The sequence below is a fragment of the Pocillopora damicornis genome, chromosome 3, assembly GCF_964200805.1.
Source record: "Pocillopora damicornis chromosome 3, jaPocDami1.2, whole genome shotgun sequence".
Lineage (NCBI taxonomy): Eukaryota > Metazoa > Cnidaria > Anthozoa > Scleractinia > Pocilloporidae > Pocillopora > Pocillopora damicornis.
Genome location: NC_142672.1, coordinates 17,538,651 through 17,556,561, shown reverse-complemented (window position 1 = coordinate 17,556,561; position 17,911 = coordinate 17,538,651). Strand labels below are relative to the sequence as shown.

Genomic DNA, 17,911 nt, shown 5'->3' with positions numbered 1-17,911 from the left:
TGTTTCATACTTGTATGAATAAATATATAATCAGATGGTGTAACACCGTTGAACAACGTAGGTTATGATCCAAAGATGTCTCCGACGCTACTTTTCATCACGAATACTGAAAATAACACTCGATATAATTACCTACAAACAAAATGCATTAGCAGCTCTAAAAAGCAAAATAACGGATAGGTTTTATTTACTTATAGCAAATAAAGTTGCGGGAACTTATAATAACACAGAACCTTACAAATGGCCATCAAGACCTAATATTGGCTCCACCAGTGCTTCTTCAATGAAATCAACAGGTTTGTTTGTGTATAAGCAGTCTTTGTGTGCCGAGTAAGAAAGCATCTTAGAAAGCATCAGCTTTTCACCTTTTGGAATGCGAGCACCTCTTTATTGATCGCGCTGCGGCATGAGTGTTTTCTTTCTAAAAAGGAAAATAACTGATAGCTTTTATTTACTTATAGCAATATATACTTATAGGGCCATCAAGCCTCAATGTCTCTAGCACTGCTAATCCGAAGGAATCAAAAGGTTTGTTTGTGTATAAGCAGCATTTGTATGCCAAGTGAGAAGTGTGCCCAACAAAACTTTTTAATCTTGGAAAGTATCAGCTTTTTACCTTTTAGAATGCGAGCAGCTCTTTATTGATAGCGCTGCGGCATGACTGTCTTTGCCTGAGAGCAACCCTAAAGCCTTGAGCAAAGCGAGCCGGTAAGAGGTCTACATGGGATCTGGCTCAACCCAAACAATACTTATCATACCTGTTTTAACCACATCCATTGATAAAAACAATACCATGCTCTCGGAATGGGTGCGGGCTTATCAGTCGTCTGGTGACGTGATGTGTTTGCTAGCGCAGGATACGTAGTGCATTACTGAGATCCAACCCAAAGCAGCTACCTATGTACACATGTATGCAGCAATGAGCCGAGAGCCGGCCACCGGGACGCGACTCTTAAGTATATTTACTTCAGACACTCGAAGAATGCGATTTTTATAAACCACGCGGGATGTTGGGAGAACTCGAGAAAAGTTTGTAATCAACGATGCGCAGCCAAGTGGTTTTTAAACTTTTCGAGAATTTCTGAAGTTCTTTCACTTTAACCGCACAGCGAAAAATAAAGGCTTACAACGGAGGTAGCAATTAGTTAAACTGCATTTTCAATTGAAAATTTGATGTAATGGAAAAATAAAATCTTTGTCTATTTTTTTTGGCGTTCAAAGTGTCCTTTTCGTTTCCTCCAAACCAAAGGTAGTTTTTCTAAGGGTATACAGGTAAACATACAATAGATTTTTGACTAATCAGAGCTCGCGTTGATCTAAGTTATGTTGTAAAAGCTGATAACCGGAGTTGAGAGAACTAATCAGAGCACCAGAAATGCAACATCCAGAGTTGAAAATGAAATAATCTCTGTTATTGTTGTTCATAATTAAACTGTTTCAGATGTAACCGTAAAAGATCTGTTAGAAAAGTTGCAAGAGATCGAAGTAAGCCTTTGGGTGAGTATGCCGCTCTCGCACGAGGCGTGGCGTTTGTTCTAGCTTAGCCGTAAGTCCAGTGATTGATCATTTCTTCAGGTGCTTTCAACTTATACAAATATTGTTCACTTCTGAAAGATTAACCGCATTTCCGAGAAGAAAAATTATTATGGTAAAATTAACTTTACTGATCGATAGATGAACTGGAAACATAGGTAGATTCAAATGTATACTTATCAAGTCTTCCAATTTAATTAATCATAAAAGCTTTTTTTTTTTCATTCCCAGGAAGATAAACATGTCAACAAATCTGCCATTCTCGGAGTTATTACCATACATCAAGATCTTGCATCCATCGAAATGTTAAATAAGAACAACGAGGAATTATGTCTTGACACTTTCAAAATTTACCCTACCATCATGTTTCGGATAGTTAACGAAGATCCAGAGTTTGTGAAGGTAGGAATAAATGCATGGAAAAACGAAAAAAAATAAATAAAAAAAATAAAAGAAAAGCGAGTCAGTTACTTAAACAAAGATGAGTCTTTGTTTGCCGAAAAAACATCCTAACCCATCTTCGGTTCTCTTCTACTAAACTAATCTTTTTCTCTAAACAGTGGCGAGAACGTTCTTAGCTAACATGAGAAAAACAATCACACCACCCACTAAATAAATCTAGAGATTTATTGCGTCTCTACAACCGCATCCTAAGGTTCTCTTCGCTTTGATAACTGAACCTGGTTAAATTGTAATTGACAGATCCGATTTGTGAAGATGCTCCACTTTCCTCGCTTTAATGAGTAAAAACGTTTTATAGTAAAGCGATTTACTACCTAATGACAATCATTCAAGGAGAGGAAATTCATCACAAAGGAAGGTTGTGCGGCTTTACGGCCTGCAGATTTAAGCTTGGGCCTGTTACTGTGATTTGTTCTTTGGATGAACGCTTTATTTCTACAATACCAATCACGTCCCTAGAGTATCAATACTCGTGAGTACCAGCGGAAACCTGCGATGGACAATCTTCTCTGAGAACAATAATACTGCTACAGAAGCCCGGCAGAACGAGCTATTCAGCTATTATTCAGACTTAAACTCTCTATAGTTGGCAGTTTTGATAAGCCTTTATTAACAATGGTTTAATTAGATCATTCAGTGCTTTACAATTTGTTGTTTGAAAGTATTCATTTGTGTTCCTTGTTCATTTCTGCTCTCTTTGGTGATGAAATACTTTCTTATTGCAGAATACATCTCGGAAGGTTTTAAAGGCTGCTAATAGCTGTCTCGATAAGAAGAACCATGAATTTTGGAAAAACACTTCAAGAGTAATAAGCTTCAATTTTACACTTTTAAAGTAGTTTGTAATTTAGTGTGATCTTTGTGTCTTGAATTCGCATGAAATGGTTTCGCATTTACTCAGGTATACATTTTATAATTTTGCGGGTTTAGCAACATGCACGTTCTTTCTCCCACATCTTCTTCATCGAAAATCTGATTACAAAAGAAGAATAGAATAGTTAGCCAGAATATATCCTGGTTTTTTTAAAACTTCTATTCCCTGTTTCTTAATATAGATGCCCGACTTGATAGCGAACTTACAAAATGTCTTCGTTAATATGACAGAGGGAAACCTTTCACTCGGAATCGATTATACCCTTACAACGGAAAAAGTTTGTAAGTATTTCTTTATTGCTGCTTTTAATTCAAACTACATGAAGATGCCTTCCTTTCTCCAAGGGTTTGGTTTGTCTCCATCAGTCAGATGGTGAAGGATCTTTTTTTTTCTTTAAAACGTCCTACCACAGAAACAAGCACGTTGAGAATTTTTAACATCTCCTTTACGGGTTACAACAGTGTGCGAAGTTTTACCAGAAATCTATGACAAGTTTTAAATATAAGGTCAATAATGAAGCTAAATCCTCATTTTAGCTCTATGCAATGTTCTGAATGCTTCTGACGGAGTTTAATCCAATGTACCTTTCGTTTGTTTGTTTTTATGTTTTGTGTCCTTCTGAGTTGTGAAAGAAGGAAGACTGCAAAAGTTTACTGTATGGCATGACAACATATTTTCCGATTAAGAAAATTCCTCAGAGGGTTAATAATTCTCTATATCCGATCATTGTATGATAGTTATAACGTCCTTTCTTCCTTTAAGTGGCCGTGATTAAAAGAAAACGTACCACAGCAGAGGAGGATTACATCGTAATCCCAGACTACTCTGCTATAAAAGATGACTCGTGGAGCGATGATTCCAACTTTGTGAAGATCCCTAAAGCAGCAGTACAAAGTGCCAAAGGTAAGGTTTTAGTTACGCTTTTCTCTGCGAGGTTCACGTTATTAAGGAATCAAGTCACAGGACCCTTTCTATCAGAGATTTTATTCTTTGCCTTACTACACTACACAACACACCGCACCACACCACATAACACCGCACGACATAACCACATGTTACGGCACGTAAACCTCACTTTACCTCTCTTTCCTTAGCTGCAATATGTACATCCTACTCTACATTTCTCTATACCATGATACTACACTATTTACCTTTAAAAGTACCTAGATTTGCATTACATAGAAAAAATTTCGCCCGAAGTGGTTATCGAAACTTTAACCAAGTTTTCGTTTCTCCTGTTCGAGATGTCGCCGAATAGGGCTGACTGAAAGTCTCATTTTTTACTTTTCCTAATTTTGTCGGATTTCGCTTCCATCACCTTTGCACCTATTCGCATGAACTGAATAAATAAGGACGATTACTGTAATGTATTAAAATGTAATATCTGTTCCCGCATAGGAAATTACACATATGTATTCCTGCTGTATAAGGACGTGGAAACTGGACTGCCGAATTCCTCCCAAAAGTATGCTTTTTGCATAAAATGATTTTTTAAATCGTTTTAAAATGTTGATCAAAAAGAGAATAACGAATTTGTTTATTGAACTTATTTTCTCTCTTTAACACCTGTAGTGAAACTGGAGATGAATTCCACGTTTCCTCTCTTGTGATGTCTTGTTACCTTGCACTTGGTGATAAGCCTGTTAACAATCTTACTTCTCCGGCCCTTCTGTATTTCAAAACTTCAGTAAGTTATAGCATCTCTTTAAGATATGCCTTCAATAGAGGTATCTAAAACTCACAAAGGCGTAAAATTGCATGGTTTTGTTTAGATATGTGAGAGAGTTTACGAAATAGAGAAGTGACGGAAGGCTATCAGAAATATTGACTTCATAGAGTGAGATAGGTCGAAATTGCTAGTAACATAAATAATCTGACCGGTCATCCCTGCCTCTGATGCCTTAGTGTGTAACTCTAGTAGGTTGAACTTTAACTATTTGTAACAAGAATGACTATCCAGGAGCATCTGTCACTGTCATAGACTCATTTGTGAGCAGTAAGTGTCTTCCACAAATCTCAAACCATTGTTTTATCATCTCTTCCCACAAGTGCAACACGCCTTAATTTCATTTGAATGCCATAAATTCGGAAGTTAATTTCATTTTTATTGAGAAATTATTTCCTTCTTTATCCCTTGAGATTCGTTAAGGTACTCAGCTAACGGTGTGTTTAAGCGTCTTTCCTGTCGAATTTTTTTAGTCCGCCGAAGGCCGTTCAAGGCAGTGCTCATTTTGGAATACAAACAGAAGGTAAATTTATCTACAAACTTCATTCACGATTCTAAAAACGTTCTCTATGCTCATGGATAGCACCCCCTTTTTTCGTAGAGTGATGGTAATGTTCTTGCTCCTCACTGAGTGAAGAGGTACCAGCTGTATTGTCGTATACCGTTGTCATACTTTCTTACTGTTAACATAACTATAATGGAAATGAGGACTCTACAATTCCCCGCCCATTCCTTCGTTCTCAGAAAATCTGAGTTACCGCCAGCACAGATTAATTGGACGAAGCAACATCCCCATTCCTGTATGAGCTACCAAAGTCTAACTAACCCTGTAGTCACTCGGCTTTTTCACTCCTTCATTGATCAAGCACATCTCCCAAGTCTAGGGACAGTAGGGTCCTTTCGATATTTTTGACCGCGCACTCCTGAGAACTAGGTATTACCATGTTAGCGAGGCTTAAAGCACCAAAGATGGGTGACTCTGCTGCTGTAAACACAGGCAGCCCAAGCTCACGTCTCGAGAAAAAGCCAACGATGAATTCATGAACGCGTCACGCGTTGTGTGACTCGGTGTTAAGTTACGGGAGGAACCGTTGAAAATTTAAACACGTTATAAGGCATAGTATGGGGAACGACATATGGTCGATTTGCAACGATAAATATTTCGAAATCTGAATATTTTGCACGTAAAATCAATAAAAACTTACTCATGCCCTGTGTATCCGTCGTAGTTTCTAGCGATTTCTGCTGTTTTAAGCTTGCTTTACCATCACTGTTATCCATGTCAAAAGACGAAGTCAAGGCTGCACACTCCGATTTCGACCTTGGTCCACGCGGAGGTGATTTGCGCCCCGAAAATCCTCCCGATCGGCATTTTTCTCAGCCACACTTTACGATCTAAGATCGCTGCACCCTGGGACATGTCTCAATACCAAAACTTCACGCGCATTTCGCTGGAAACGAGTGTTTTCTACCTGAATTTCCAAGTTCGCTTCTTTCTGGTTATGCTTTGAACACGAAGACTGGACACGGCCGCGAAAGAGACTTGGGTACGAGGTCAATTTTCTCTCTACCCCGAGTGGTACGGTCGGTTAATGTACAATACTTACCCCATCTCCACAGAGGCAACTCGCCTTAAGCTATTGTCCTAATCAACCAATCAGACAGCGAGTCGAAAGTAAAACAGATAAACAACGTACAAAATTTGAATATTCTGTGGGGTTTTCTGTGAGCATCTAAGCTTCGATTATTTTCGCGAAAATGCTATCGAAGAGGAAGAGATGCGGTGAAATTAACGGCGAAGCGAATCAGAAAGTTAAGAGTGGCAAAGTTTCAAGATGAAAATCCTAATATTTCATTTTGGGAACTTTACTAATAAAATCACGGGTGAAAAGCTTATATTAATAGAGAACAAATTTCCTAGTGCGAACCTAGGATAAATATTTAGGTATCATAACTTTTCGCAAGTTTGACGTCGGAATCCGATACGAATATTATTTTTTCCTACACGTAGATTTCTTGTGAAATTCATGGAGAGGTGAAATATTTCGCCACCTGAAATTGACTGTAATTAAAGCGAACGTTGTATGTGAAGTCTTACATACCGCAATGTAAATACCATTGTCCACATGATGTCCTAACGTCGATTGCATCTACCCTTCCATGCATGGCCTATCAAACTACAATGTTTTGCCAGTTGATGTCACTAGCCTTCTGGGTAAGTATAGTACATTAATTGACCGTACCACTCGCGGTAGAGAGAAAATTAACCTCGTACCCAAGTCTCTTTCGCGGCCGTGTCCAGTCTTCGTGTTCAAAGCATAACCAGAAAGAAGCGAACTTGGAAATTCAGGTAGAAAACACTCGTTTCCAGCGAAATGCGCGTGAAGTTTTGGTATTGAGACATGTCCCAGGGTGCAGCGATCTTAGATCGTAAAGTGTGGCTGAGAAAAATGCCGATCGGGAGGATTTTCGGGGCGCAAATCACCTCCGCGTGGACCAAGGTCGAAATCGGAGTGTGCAGCCTTGACTTCGTCTTTTGACATGGATAACAGTGATGGTAAAGCAAGCTTAAAACAGCAGAAATCGCTAGAAACTTCGACGGATACACAGGGCATGAGTAAGTTTTTATTGATTTTACGTGTAAAATATTCAGATTTCGAAATATTTATCGTTATAAATCGACCATATTTCGTTCCCCATACTATGCCTTATAACGTGTTTAAATTTTCAACGGTTCCTCCCGTAACTTAACACCGAGTCACACAACGCGTGACGCGTTCATGAATTCATCGTTGGCTTTTTCTCGAGACGTGAGCTTGGGCCGCCTATGCTGTAAACCGGTTCCTTGGTTAAAAGAATACTTAAAACAAAGGGGCATTCAAAGCTCAGGAAAACGTAAGGTTGAACTGGTAGAACGTTGTGAGAATAGTGAGGAGATGAAAGTCCCAAAAATTGCTGCAGAGGAAGCACCAGTCGATCCAAGAATTTCTACGAAAGAGCAACTGAAAACCGATGAGGGAGATCTCGCAAATCCGTTGGATAACGAAAACCGTGTTTTTTTCCCAATTGACCAAAAACTTTACTAACGTACCGGACTTTAGATTCCCTGATCTTTTTAATTACTTGGTGGGAAAAGATCCCGTATACAATAGCGAAAGCCTAAAAAGTTACAAATCTCTATTGGAGTACGAATTGTTTTTTGATGGACATGTGGAAGAACTTTGGTATCACCCACCTCAACCCAATGGTAATTACAGTTATTTTAAGTTTGCTGTAAAGCCAACTGAAAAATCCAAGACTGATGATGGTTCAGCAAAATACAGAGGGTTTTTCATTTTAAAGAAGGATGGAAGTGTCAATTCAGCCTACTGCTTATGCAAAGGAGGGTATGTATTTTCTTCTTTTGATTTCTGAAGCCTGTCTATGTGCTTAATATTCCATAAACATACGTTTGAGAATCAAAACGTTTGGTCTTTTCAGTTGTTTTTTTCTTTGATAGGTTTTGTTTTATTCAGATTCAAAGATTTATATTTCCCCTGTAGCAGTTGTAACATGAGTAAAAAGTAGCTGCCTCCCGAATTGAAGATCTAAATCAATGGATGCATTATTTTAAGTCTCAAACCTTCTGGATCATTTATGACTTCAGCACTTATTATTAAAACAGTAGTTCAAAGTCAGAATCTGTGAGCCTAGTAACTGAACTTGGCTACTTTACAGTCTATCAGTGTGAACAATGTGAGATACATATTTGTCATATTGGTCCTCCTTTAAACAGGGCAGATGGAGGTTGCCAGCACATAGCAGCAGCATTGTTTGATCTCAAAGCAAATGTGAGATTCAATGATCTCCAATCATGTACATCAGGACAGTGCATGTGGAAAAAGAGAAGAAAGAGAAATGAGGGAAGTTTGCCCATTCAGGACCTTCAAACGAGTGGTAGTAACAGTGTGACATTGAAAGACCCAATTCACCCCAGAGATTTTAATGCAATTTGTATTCCTTATAATGTGGCTGAACTGTAACAAGATTTTAAGACTGGGTTGCGGGAAACATGTCCTAGCTCTCAGCTCTGCCTTTTTTATCTTCAACTAAAGGACCCAGGCAAACAGAGGAAGAAGTCAGAGCTTTCATCAGCAGTGATGTTAATGTCTGTAAGGAAGAAAGTGATCAAAGTGTACATGTGTATTCAATGAATGATTATGCGAAAGTGTTTGTTTCTGTTAATGCTGAAAAAGTGATGCCTACAGTTTCTAAAGAACTTGCAATTGAATTCCTCGAGTCTATTCCATTTAATTAAGAGCAAGCAGAAATGATCAACAAGAAAACTGTCTATCAATCCTAGACTCAATTTTGGTTTGATCAAAGGGCAAGAAAAACTACAGCTTCCTCATTTTACACTGTGTGCCACCTTAGAGAGAGCACAGATAGAAGAAACACTATTAAACTTCTCATGAATTACTGTCCAATTGCTGAAGATGCCATGCCGCGACAGTTGACATGGGGGCATGAAAAAGAAAAGCAAGCACTTGGTTTTTACATAAAAAACAGAACAAAAATCATGAGAAGTTGTCAATAGAAAAAAGTGGACTCATTGTAAACACATTATGGCCCTTCTTGGGAACTAGCCCTGATGGTATGAGGATTTGCATTTGCTGCTAAAAAGAGTTAATTCAGTAAAGTTAAAAGCATGTATGCAAAAAGAAATCTCCCTCCACATGTTGCAGCTGAGGAGAACCTCATGCTTGTGGATGGCAAGTATGAAATTAAAAAAGAAACCAAATGGAACTACCAAATCCAGGGACTGATGGGGAAAACAGGGATTCATCACTGTGATCTAGTTATTTATACCCTCAAAGGAATATTGATTGTAAACGTTAAGTTTGATAGTGATTTGTGGAATGAAATGCTCCAAAAGCTGAGAAACTTCTTTGTGGAGTATATAGTTCAGGAACTATTCCACCATGACATACTTAAGTCATTATAGAGTGACTGCCATTAGATGCTGATTGTAAAAGTGAAGGTGCTTAAATAGTGTTTTTTGTCCGTGCTGGATTAGATACCACATAATTTTATTTATCTGTCTCTGGATACTTTTAATACATGTTTCATTTACCATTTACATACACTAAGTTGCAATCACTTCCATGTCACAATAACTTGGTGTGCTTTTCTGCTCTCATTCATTTGGCCAGTGGTGGTAGCAAATTCCACAGAGCAGCACAAACGCTTAGAATATTGTCTGCAATGGGTAGCATTTGAAGAAGGAAGTTCTCTTGTAGAATTCTAAAGTCCTTAAGACATCCAATAGTTTGTTCAATATGGATCCGAACACTTGCAATGGTACGGGTAGATTTTACTGCCTTTTTTGAAAGTTACTTTCCTGTGTAAGAGGAGAAAAAAGGATTTTGAATGAAGTAAATACCAATTCAAAAGGTGCTGATAGTAAAGTACTTGCTTTTTTGGAAACCTTTTTTCCAAACAAAACCTATACTAAATTATTCGATGGGTGGAAGTGGCAAACCACTGCCTCACACCAACTTTTTCTGAATTTTCTGGATCCACCCCTGCTATGTAAACATGTTTGGAAGTTAGTAGAGACTACCTTTATCTTTGAGCAGTTCAACTTAACCCTATAATATAAAAAATATTCCAAAGAAACTTCTTCTGTTCAGTTAGAAATATCCTTTTTTATGAGCAACAAGTTATGGATGCTGTTATATCTTTTTTTTTTTTTTTTTTTTTTTTTTTTCACTTTGTCCAGGGAGACTTTCTCTTTGATCTTAGCATACCCTCTTCCACTCCTACCTCATTAGCTCCCTTTATTGGAAAGGTACCTTTGCAAAGTGGTGGGATATTAAGTGCAACTTTCTTTCTTTTAAGCAGATCTCTGATGTTGAACCCCTTGTCGGCCATAACAGAATCCCCCTCTTCAAGTTTGTCCAGTAGACCACTTCTTTCTGTGATGTATCTGTCACTGACATTTCCAGTCCATAGTTTAGAAACAAAGGAGAAGTAATCTGTTGGAGTGATTCCCACCAGTGCTTTCATGGTATTGTGCTGTTTATAGTTACTCCATGTAGTTCTCTGGGCGTAAGGGGATATTGGCTTTTGGAAAAATATCTCTGTGCAATCTATTATTATTCGAGCGCTTGGAAATTTATTAAAAGAACTTTGCAACTTTTTTAATATCTTCCTTACAAGGCCATTTAAGAAGAATGTCACGAAAAACTGTAGATACAAAGCAAATCCACGTTGTGAAAACTTTGCTAACTGATCCTTCTGATACTCCAAAGATATCTGCTTACAAGCCCAAGTCTGAGTCTCACCAAAGTTAAGATAAATTCCTCCATAATGGTCAATAATCTTTGCTTTCCAGGCTTTTTTTTACTTGAATCTTTTTGATAGCTTACTTCTTTTTCTTTGCTTTTGTCCCAATACTCAAGTTTTTCTACAAACGGCTTGAGCAAATTAAATATCATCATAAAGCAAGCAAGGCTAGGTATACCCGTAAAAAATTTGACAGACTCGTCATCTTTCAAAACATCATCCACAAAGAGCTCTCTTTTTAATTGTTTTTTCGTTTGATAACTTTGATTTAAGTTAGGCGTTCCCTTCTTTTAAAGCGTCAATTTTACTGGTTTAAACTTCTAGATCTTCATAAGGAAAGTCCGTTTGAGTTCCTTTGTCGTTACGAAGAAGGTGGCAATAATTGTGATTTAAAAGGGCTGCATCGTCGCTTACGAAACAAATGTCTTTTTCGGTAAGGCTTCTCTTTTTAGGTTTAAGACATTTTTCATCAACAGCACGTCTCTTTCTATCCTCCAGTCTCTTTTCACGGGAAGAAACATGACATGGATGAGTCGAGGGATTAAAATATTTCGGTAATTCACCTGGGATAACTTCTTTTCTCCCGCAAGGCGACTTTTTGATGGATGAAGCCTCGAAGTGTGCGCTGCAAATCCGAGGGTTTTTTTGATTTTGGAATTCGGGATCACTACGTCTACAGAAGTTTTTCCATAGCCTTCTAAAGTGCCCTTCCGAAGGAAAACAGAAAAAGGAAAGATCCGGACGATTCCTTGAACTGTTCAAACAGTTTGCCACCCAACAAAAATTCACCATGACTTCTGCAAAACTTGGAGCATTTCAACTTACAATGAAGTTGGTGAATGCATCTGTATTTTTTAATTTTCCCAGAGGTCCTCTAGGCCTCGTTTACATGCAAGTACCTAGTTCTCAGGAGCGCGTGTCCAAGAATTTCGAAAGGACCCTATTGAAACTGTCTTTTGGAGACATGCAATCATACTTTTCACATGCTGACTGCTGTGAAAGTAAATTCTCGAATGCCGTTAGATCCATGATAGGGAGTGGCAGGGTTCCTTGGAAAATCTTTCTTATTGTCGTTTGCGGATTTCCCTCCGAAGGTGTCAACATCAACACCACAGCTGAAGGAAAACTCCTCGGCTTTGCTGGTCTAGGGACTTAGACCAAACTTATCAGTGTGCTCTTGTGACAGATGAGATACACTGACGATGCAGCGTTAGCTTCCCACATTCTGTTAGAGCTTTAGGAACTGTTGGACGGACTCTCTTACGCCAGGAAGTTTAACTTAAGACCTTTGCTTCCATCTCTAATGTCAACTAAACTCGTAAATGTTTTGGAATCCTGACTTATCTGAGCAAAATAGACAGGAAAAAGGTTAGAAGGGCTCCAACTGCACCGTCTATGCTGTCTATCCAGGCACGCTCTGAAGCAGGCAGAAAATAGCGAGTCAACACAATTCTGACCAAGGGCTGCCCATCTTAAGGAGGGTTAACCTGTGGATTACGAAGATCCCTCCCACCATTAAAGACAACCTGTGGACTAACTAGTGACCTCTCCCGTGTATTTGGCTGAGCGAAGTATACGGAATCTATTGATAATAAAATGGCATTTAAACCCGGGCAAATAACCATACATTTCAGTACCTCAGTTTTAAAAGTGTTTATAAGTGAAAATGAATTTTACCGTGTTGGGCCACTTTGTTCTTATAAAATACTATGTCATTTCAATTGACGCTTGTTACTTTTTTCTTTAGTTCCTGGTGGACGAATGGCGTCAAAGAATTAGAGTTACCATCAAACTCCTCAATTACTGTTTGCCTTACCGAACACTTCACCAGTTTCGCGGTTCTTATGCAGCACACAAAAGTGGAGGTCTGTAAGAACAAATCTAATCATACAACATGAATTCTTTACGCCAACTGTGTGAAAAGGCGCTTTTTTGAGAATTTAGTCATTCAGATGTACTGCTAATGGAAAACGTAGCCCAAACATTTGGCAAATCTTGCTGAAACTCTCGCAGTTCAGTAATAATAATCGAGCCGGAATGGTTCCTCATTTATGCAACAATGAGCTAATTACAACAGTTTAGCTTCTTTCTATAGTCAGAAAGGGTGTTTTTAATTAACGGACTGTAGACTGATGTGAGTGACTAATTCACTGCCTCAATTTCATCTAATGTGATTGGTGCATTAGCTGCTTAATTTTTCATTTATTATTCTGTAGAGTTGTGATCAGACAGTGTAATTGTACTCAGACAGTTGGCTTTAATCGGAAAGTTGATCGTAAACGGACACCTGTAATAAGACAGTTAAAGCAGCCAATCATACTACGTCCACTCGGCTAAATCCCCCAACCACAAAATGGATTACAATAACCATAGCAACAACCACTTACCCTACAAAACTGGGGAATTCCCAAAATGGAGGAGTTTTTCTCTTTAGACAGTTTCTCTACCAGATATATTTTCTAAGAAAAAAATTACTTTTTTTGGAAATTGTAATTGTTATGATTAATGGGTAACAGGACTTCGAGTCGTCAAATTATGACTGACAATCCGTGATTAACAAATCAGACTCCCTCTTTGCGGTCGTCCTATCTTGTAATCAGTCGTATTATAACAGAACGAATCGGACTCCACTCGGTCCTATTTCCATCATTATTAAAAGTACGAGGTTGATTGAAAGCAAGCCAAAAACAAAACAAAAGAGTTATTCGTAGCGATTCTATATTAAGTGATTTACGATTATATTTCCTCTGGAGTATTTTTTTTATAAAAAGACTTAATTAATGAAAAATGTGTTCATATGCGGAGCCCATTTTCAAAAGGTGTTCCCGATTGCAAATTATTTTGTTGTATTCACTGTCCAAGGCAATTCATTTCGTTGTCCTTTATGCGACAATTTTTCTATATCCTTAGTCTCTTTTTGTTCCGGCTAAATGAGGCAACGCTTAAATAACTGTATGGTTACATGTAACACCTGTTTTCGAAATTATAGATGCTATTTCTGTATAAGCTGTTTAGTTGATTTGCTCCAATTTTCAGCTCTCCGAGGAGGATCACCTCGCTCTAAGCATCATAACCTATATAGGCTGTGGAGTCTCAACGGGAGCCTTGATCATCACCGTCATAGTATTCTTGAGTGTCGAGTGAGTGACGCTTTGTTACGACAATTTATTGATTCAGTGAGGACTTGGTCCAGTGGGGAATTTTTTTATTTCTATTACAAAGTTCTCTCCTTTAACAGTTGATTGTTGAAAAAGGTTTCTTTACATATTCACATACAGATGCTTTATTACACATGCACTAACATTGTGATTAGTAAAGTCAAGGAAATGTTGCTGACACGAACTAGAAACTAAACCCTAGTAATGAATGTATAGATGAATCTCCAGCTGATTAAACTTTTGTCTTAGGATTATGGAGATACACGCGGCTAAAAGCAGTTCAAGTTATTAAAAGTGATCTAAGTGTTCACGGGACTGCTGTGCCATGGCATCATGGCCCCCATTTTATTGTTTTGGTATATCACTGTTTTAATATATCACTTCCTACCGGAAGTCAAATCGCTTTTTTGTATACTTCCTCCACACTCTTCCTCTTTTTTTTTTTTTTTTTTTTTTTTTTTTTTTTTTTAAAGGAGTGATACAATTGGTCACCCTACTTTCTTCACAACCGTGGTCAAATTGTCAGATTTTTTCTCAAAATTTGAAAGTCCTCCGATAGGATATCTTTTTATACAAGATATCTTCGTGGACTCTCACAGTTCTTTCAACTTCAACTTAACACTTTATGTGTTCTCAGCTTATCATTCCAAGCAAAGTACCATTAGAGCAAACGAAATTTGGATCATATACCTAGGTGTTAATTTGCATCAGATTATATATTATTTTCCTCGGAAATCTTATTCTTAGGTTATCTCGATCCATTTTTACCCGAACTTCACGTTCCCGATGATATCTCTCCCGTAAATACCTCGATGAACTCGACTTCCTTTCCAAATAACTATTTATATTTCCTTGTTTGCTTTGTTTCAGATCCTTGTCATCGGAACGACACAAAATTCATACCAACCTCGTGGTGTCACTCCTTTTTGCTAACGTACTTTTTTTGGCTGGGATAAACGAAACGTCCAGTCCGGTAAGACGATTTTATTCTTATTTCAATATCTATTGTACACCAATTTGTAGTCAGGTCCTGTTATCTTGGAAATTGCTCCCTATAATTTTTCCAAGAAAAATCTACGAGAAATAAAACATATATGTATGCAATAATTTAGAAAAGTATTTATTTTTTCACATCGAGACGATATAACTGTGGTGAAGGGGCCGAAAATATTACCCCTTTCCTCGTATCCGTTTATCGCTATACTCATGTTATTAAGATGACAGCAACTGTCTTTTCCCTCTGTTCTACTAATAATGCCGTTTACGTTTATTTAAGTAATTTCACATATATTAGCGCTACTATTGGTCCATCAGTCGTCAGCTTTAGTGAAAACCGAAGAAAGGAAAAGGAAAATACTCTTCGGCCTATCCCTGCCACCACACTTATATCGTCTTAGAGTGAAAAAACTAGTCTTAATTTTTGCATATGTTTTTAATCCCACTGGAGTTTTTTTTTAAAATTCTGAAACAAACAAACTTAACTTTAAATTATTTTAAAAAATGTTTTTAATTTGCTACGCGGTAGTTTCTTATCGACAGGAGGAATTAGTTTCAAATTTAGCACGATAAATAGAAACATGTGGAAAATTTGTCCAATTAAAAAAACAAATATAGTCTACCCAATTGATTAAAACCACAATGCATCATAATTTTTAAATGGCTAGATGTAATTGATTGAGACTCCAAAGAAGGATTCCTGAAGTTGTGAGAAGATCTATCGACGATTTTCTAGCCACCATAATTGTGTAAACTAAGTCACATCTATCTCCTATTTTAGGTGCTATGTAAAGTAGTGGCAGTGTCAATACATTACTTCTTCTTGACTGCGTTCACCTGGATGTTTGTGGAGGGCTTACATTTGTACCTGAAGGTTGTCCAAGTATTCAGAACAGAGAATATCCAAATGGTTTATTACTATGTGTTTGGATGGGGTAAGTAGACTTCGTATAAGGTTCAACTTGCATCAACATTTTCACAATCTGTCCACGAGCGTGGGACAAAGACTCTTCAAACAAATGTTTTTGGGGACTCAGAATTTTTTCTTTGTCCCACGCTCGTGACAAGACGAAAAAACTTCTTTCTTATTTCTATCATTGTTATCATTATCATAATTATCATAACTACATAGACATTATTACCCTCTTCTCCTTTTTCTTTTTTGTGACCTAGGTTTTTCTGCGCTTCCAGTTGCCATCACATTTGCTATAAAATCAAACAGTTATGGTAACAGTGAAGTGTAAGTATTCCTTGTGCCCCATGTTGAAGAAATGTAAAATGGTTTCCGTGTTTACGTAGCCTGATGTAAACACGCGGGAGGTTGGGAGCACACGAGATAAGCGTAGTTTACATACGCTCATGTAAAATGGTTTCATGGCCAATCAGAGCGCGCGCACTATTTGAATTATTTTATAAAACGAAACGAGGAATTGATTGCACAAACGATTTTTCATTTTTTTCCATCTCTACAGCTGTTGGCTCTCTACTAAGGATGGCACCATCTGGGCCTTTATTGGACCTGTTGTTGCCATAATTGCGGTATGTTTGATATTATCATGGATATTTGTATTTAATTCATTTTGACTTCAACTTAGTCCTTGTAATAGAAATATGTGACATGATTTACTTGCATAGATGTTGACTGTACATAACACTGTAGTCCACGTTGCCGGTCCGTCCTCTCTGCTTCTTTTCCTGGTTCTTACCTATTTTTTTATAGTAAGGGAAACTAGCATGGAACTGAATAGTGTCTTGCTCGTTCCCGTACTTTTAGTGAAGGGAGAGGTTGCAAAAAATTTGGCTTGCATCCTATCAATTTTGGTATTATAAGGTCAAAATTCTACTTAAGATTGTAAAAACGAGGTTAGAGTGAATAAGCCGGGAATGAAAATCTAACTTTATATCGTGAGGTATATTGTAAGCCTACAGGAAGTTTATCACATAAATTTATTTCCAAAAAATTGTTAGCAATTCATCCAGATTGCAAGGGCTCGCTTACAGGCTTCTCTAGGCTATAATTTGTCTACTATGATTCCCACCTTATTTCAGACTTTGTTGATCTGCATTTTGAAAACAGATTCTAAGCATTGCTCAGCTAGGAGGCTAGGAAAACGTGAATATTGATGAAACTAAGAAAATTTTTGTCTTTTTCTCTTTTCTAGGTAAACACATTTGTCTTGATAATGGTTATTAAAACTGTTGTCTCTTCTGCGTCCGCTGTAAAAAGCTCCGACCACTCCCATTTAAAGTGAGTTTTCATAAACACAGCCAAAAATAAGTAATCAGCTTTATTATTCGGTGCATCTATCGTATTAAGGCCGATTGTTTTTCTTTCATGGATTCATGTTGCTTTCTCAGGGCTGGAATCAAGGGACTGTTTGTGCTAATGCCCCTTCTTGGTGTGGGCTGGATTCTTGGACTATTTGCTTTGAACGATGGCACAAAGGTTTTCATTTATGCATTTTCTATTGTCAATGGATTTCAGGTGAGTGTGTTAAACATGTCGAGTTGTGAAGGAGTCTTGTTACATTTGAATCTAAAACATATGGAAAAAAACACATGATTCACAGAGATGATTAACATCTTATTTCTCCTCATATTATTATATTATCCGTGTGATCAGAAAAGACAAACTTTTAAAGGGTGTCATCTTAATGTAACGTAAAAATCTCACCAATAATAACTGTGGACATAAAGCAATAAAAAAGGAAGATTTTGATTCAAATCTTGAGGGTTGAGCTTGGTGAAGCTGCTGATAAATAATTGGCTGAAGTAATCCTAAAACTCCAGTGTCTTAGTTAAACTTTCCTGGTGCGAATGAGGAATTTACTCGGT

At 37.7% G+C, this 17,911-nt stretch overlaps 2 protein-coding genes and 1 pseudogene across 5 annotated transcripts in view; 2 read left to right on the top strand and 1 right to left on the bottom strand.

The window, feature by feature from the left end:
* LOC149048592 (adhesion G protein-coupled receptor L4-like) overlaps positions 1-17,911 on the top strand; it is a 54,774-nt gene that overhangs the window by 31,721 nt on the left and 5,142 nt on the right. For 3 of the 4 annotated variants that reach the window (XM_089198844.1, XM_089198846.1, XM_089198843.1), the window contains 18 exons: positions 198-296; positions 478-528; positions 1,442-1,497; positions 1,765-1,935; positions 2,721-2,801; positions 3,051-3,150; positions 3,632-3,772; positions 4,268-4,334; positions 4,442-4,556; positions 5,069-5,118; positions 12,670-12,787; positions 13,959-14,062; positions 14,951-15,053; positions 15,858-16,011; positions 16,250-16,316; positions 16,549-16,615; positions 17,239-17,324; positions 17,435-17,561. In XM_089198844.1, coding sequence (XP_089054970.1) covers positions 198-296; positions 478-528; positions 1,442-1,497; positions 1,765-1,935; positions 2,721-2,801; positions 3,051-3,150; positions 3,632-3,772; positions 4,268-4,334; positions 4,442-4,556; positions 5,069-5,118; positions 12,670-12,787; positions 13,959-14,062; positions 14,951-15,053; positions 15,858-16,011; positions 16,250-16,316; positions 16,549-16,615; positions 17,239-17,324; positions 17,435-17,561 — 1,757 coding nt within the window. The remainder of the gene's footprint in view (positions 1-197; positions 297-477; positions 529-1,441; positions 1,498-1,764; positions 1,936-2,720; positions 2,802-3,050; positions 3,151-3,631; positions 3,773-4,267; positions 4,335-4,441; positions 4,557-5,068; positions 5,119-12,669; positions 12,788-13,958; positions 14,063-14,950; positions 15,054-15,857; positions 16,012-16,249; positions 16,317-16,548; positions 16,616-17,238; positions 17,325-17,434; positions 17,562-17,911) is intronic. The other variant, XM_089198845.1, reaches the window with a different exon arrangement.
* On the top strand, positions 7,381-10,030 carry LOC113671219 (uncharacterized). The gene is made up of 2 exons (XM_089198850.1): positions 7,381-7,981; positions 8,371-10,030. The coding sequence occupies exons 1-2, from the start codon at positions 7,608-7,610 to the stop codon at positions 8,615-8,617; spliced, it is 621 nt and encodes a 206-aa protein (XP_089054976.1). The 5' UTR covers positions 7,381-7,607; the 3' UTR covers positions 8,618-10,030.
* LOC149048593 (uncharacterized) lies at positions 9,776-11,210 on the bottom strand (annotated as a pseudogene).

Bases quoted from the DNA above. Each gene is read 5' to 3' on its own strand.
- LOC113671219 (XM_089198850.1), top strand. From the start codon at position 7,608: ATGAGGGAGATCTCGCAAATCCGTTGGATAACGAAAACCGTGTTTTTT. The intron at 7,982-8,370 runs GTATGTATTTTC...TCCTTTAAACAG, and splicing joins TACTGCTTATGCAAAGGAGG to GGCAGATGGAGGTTGCCAGC.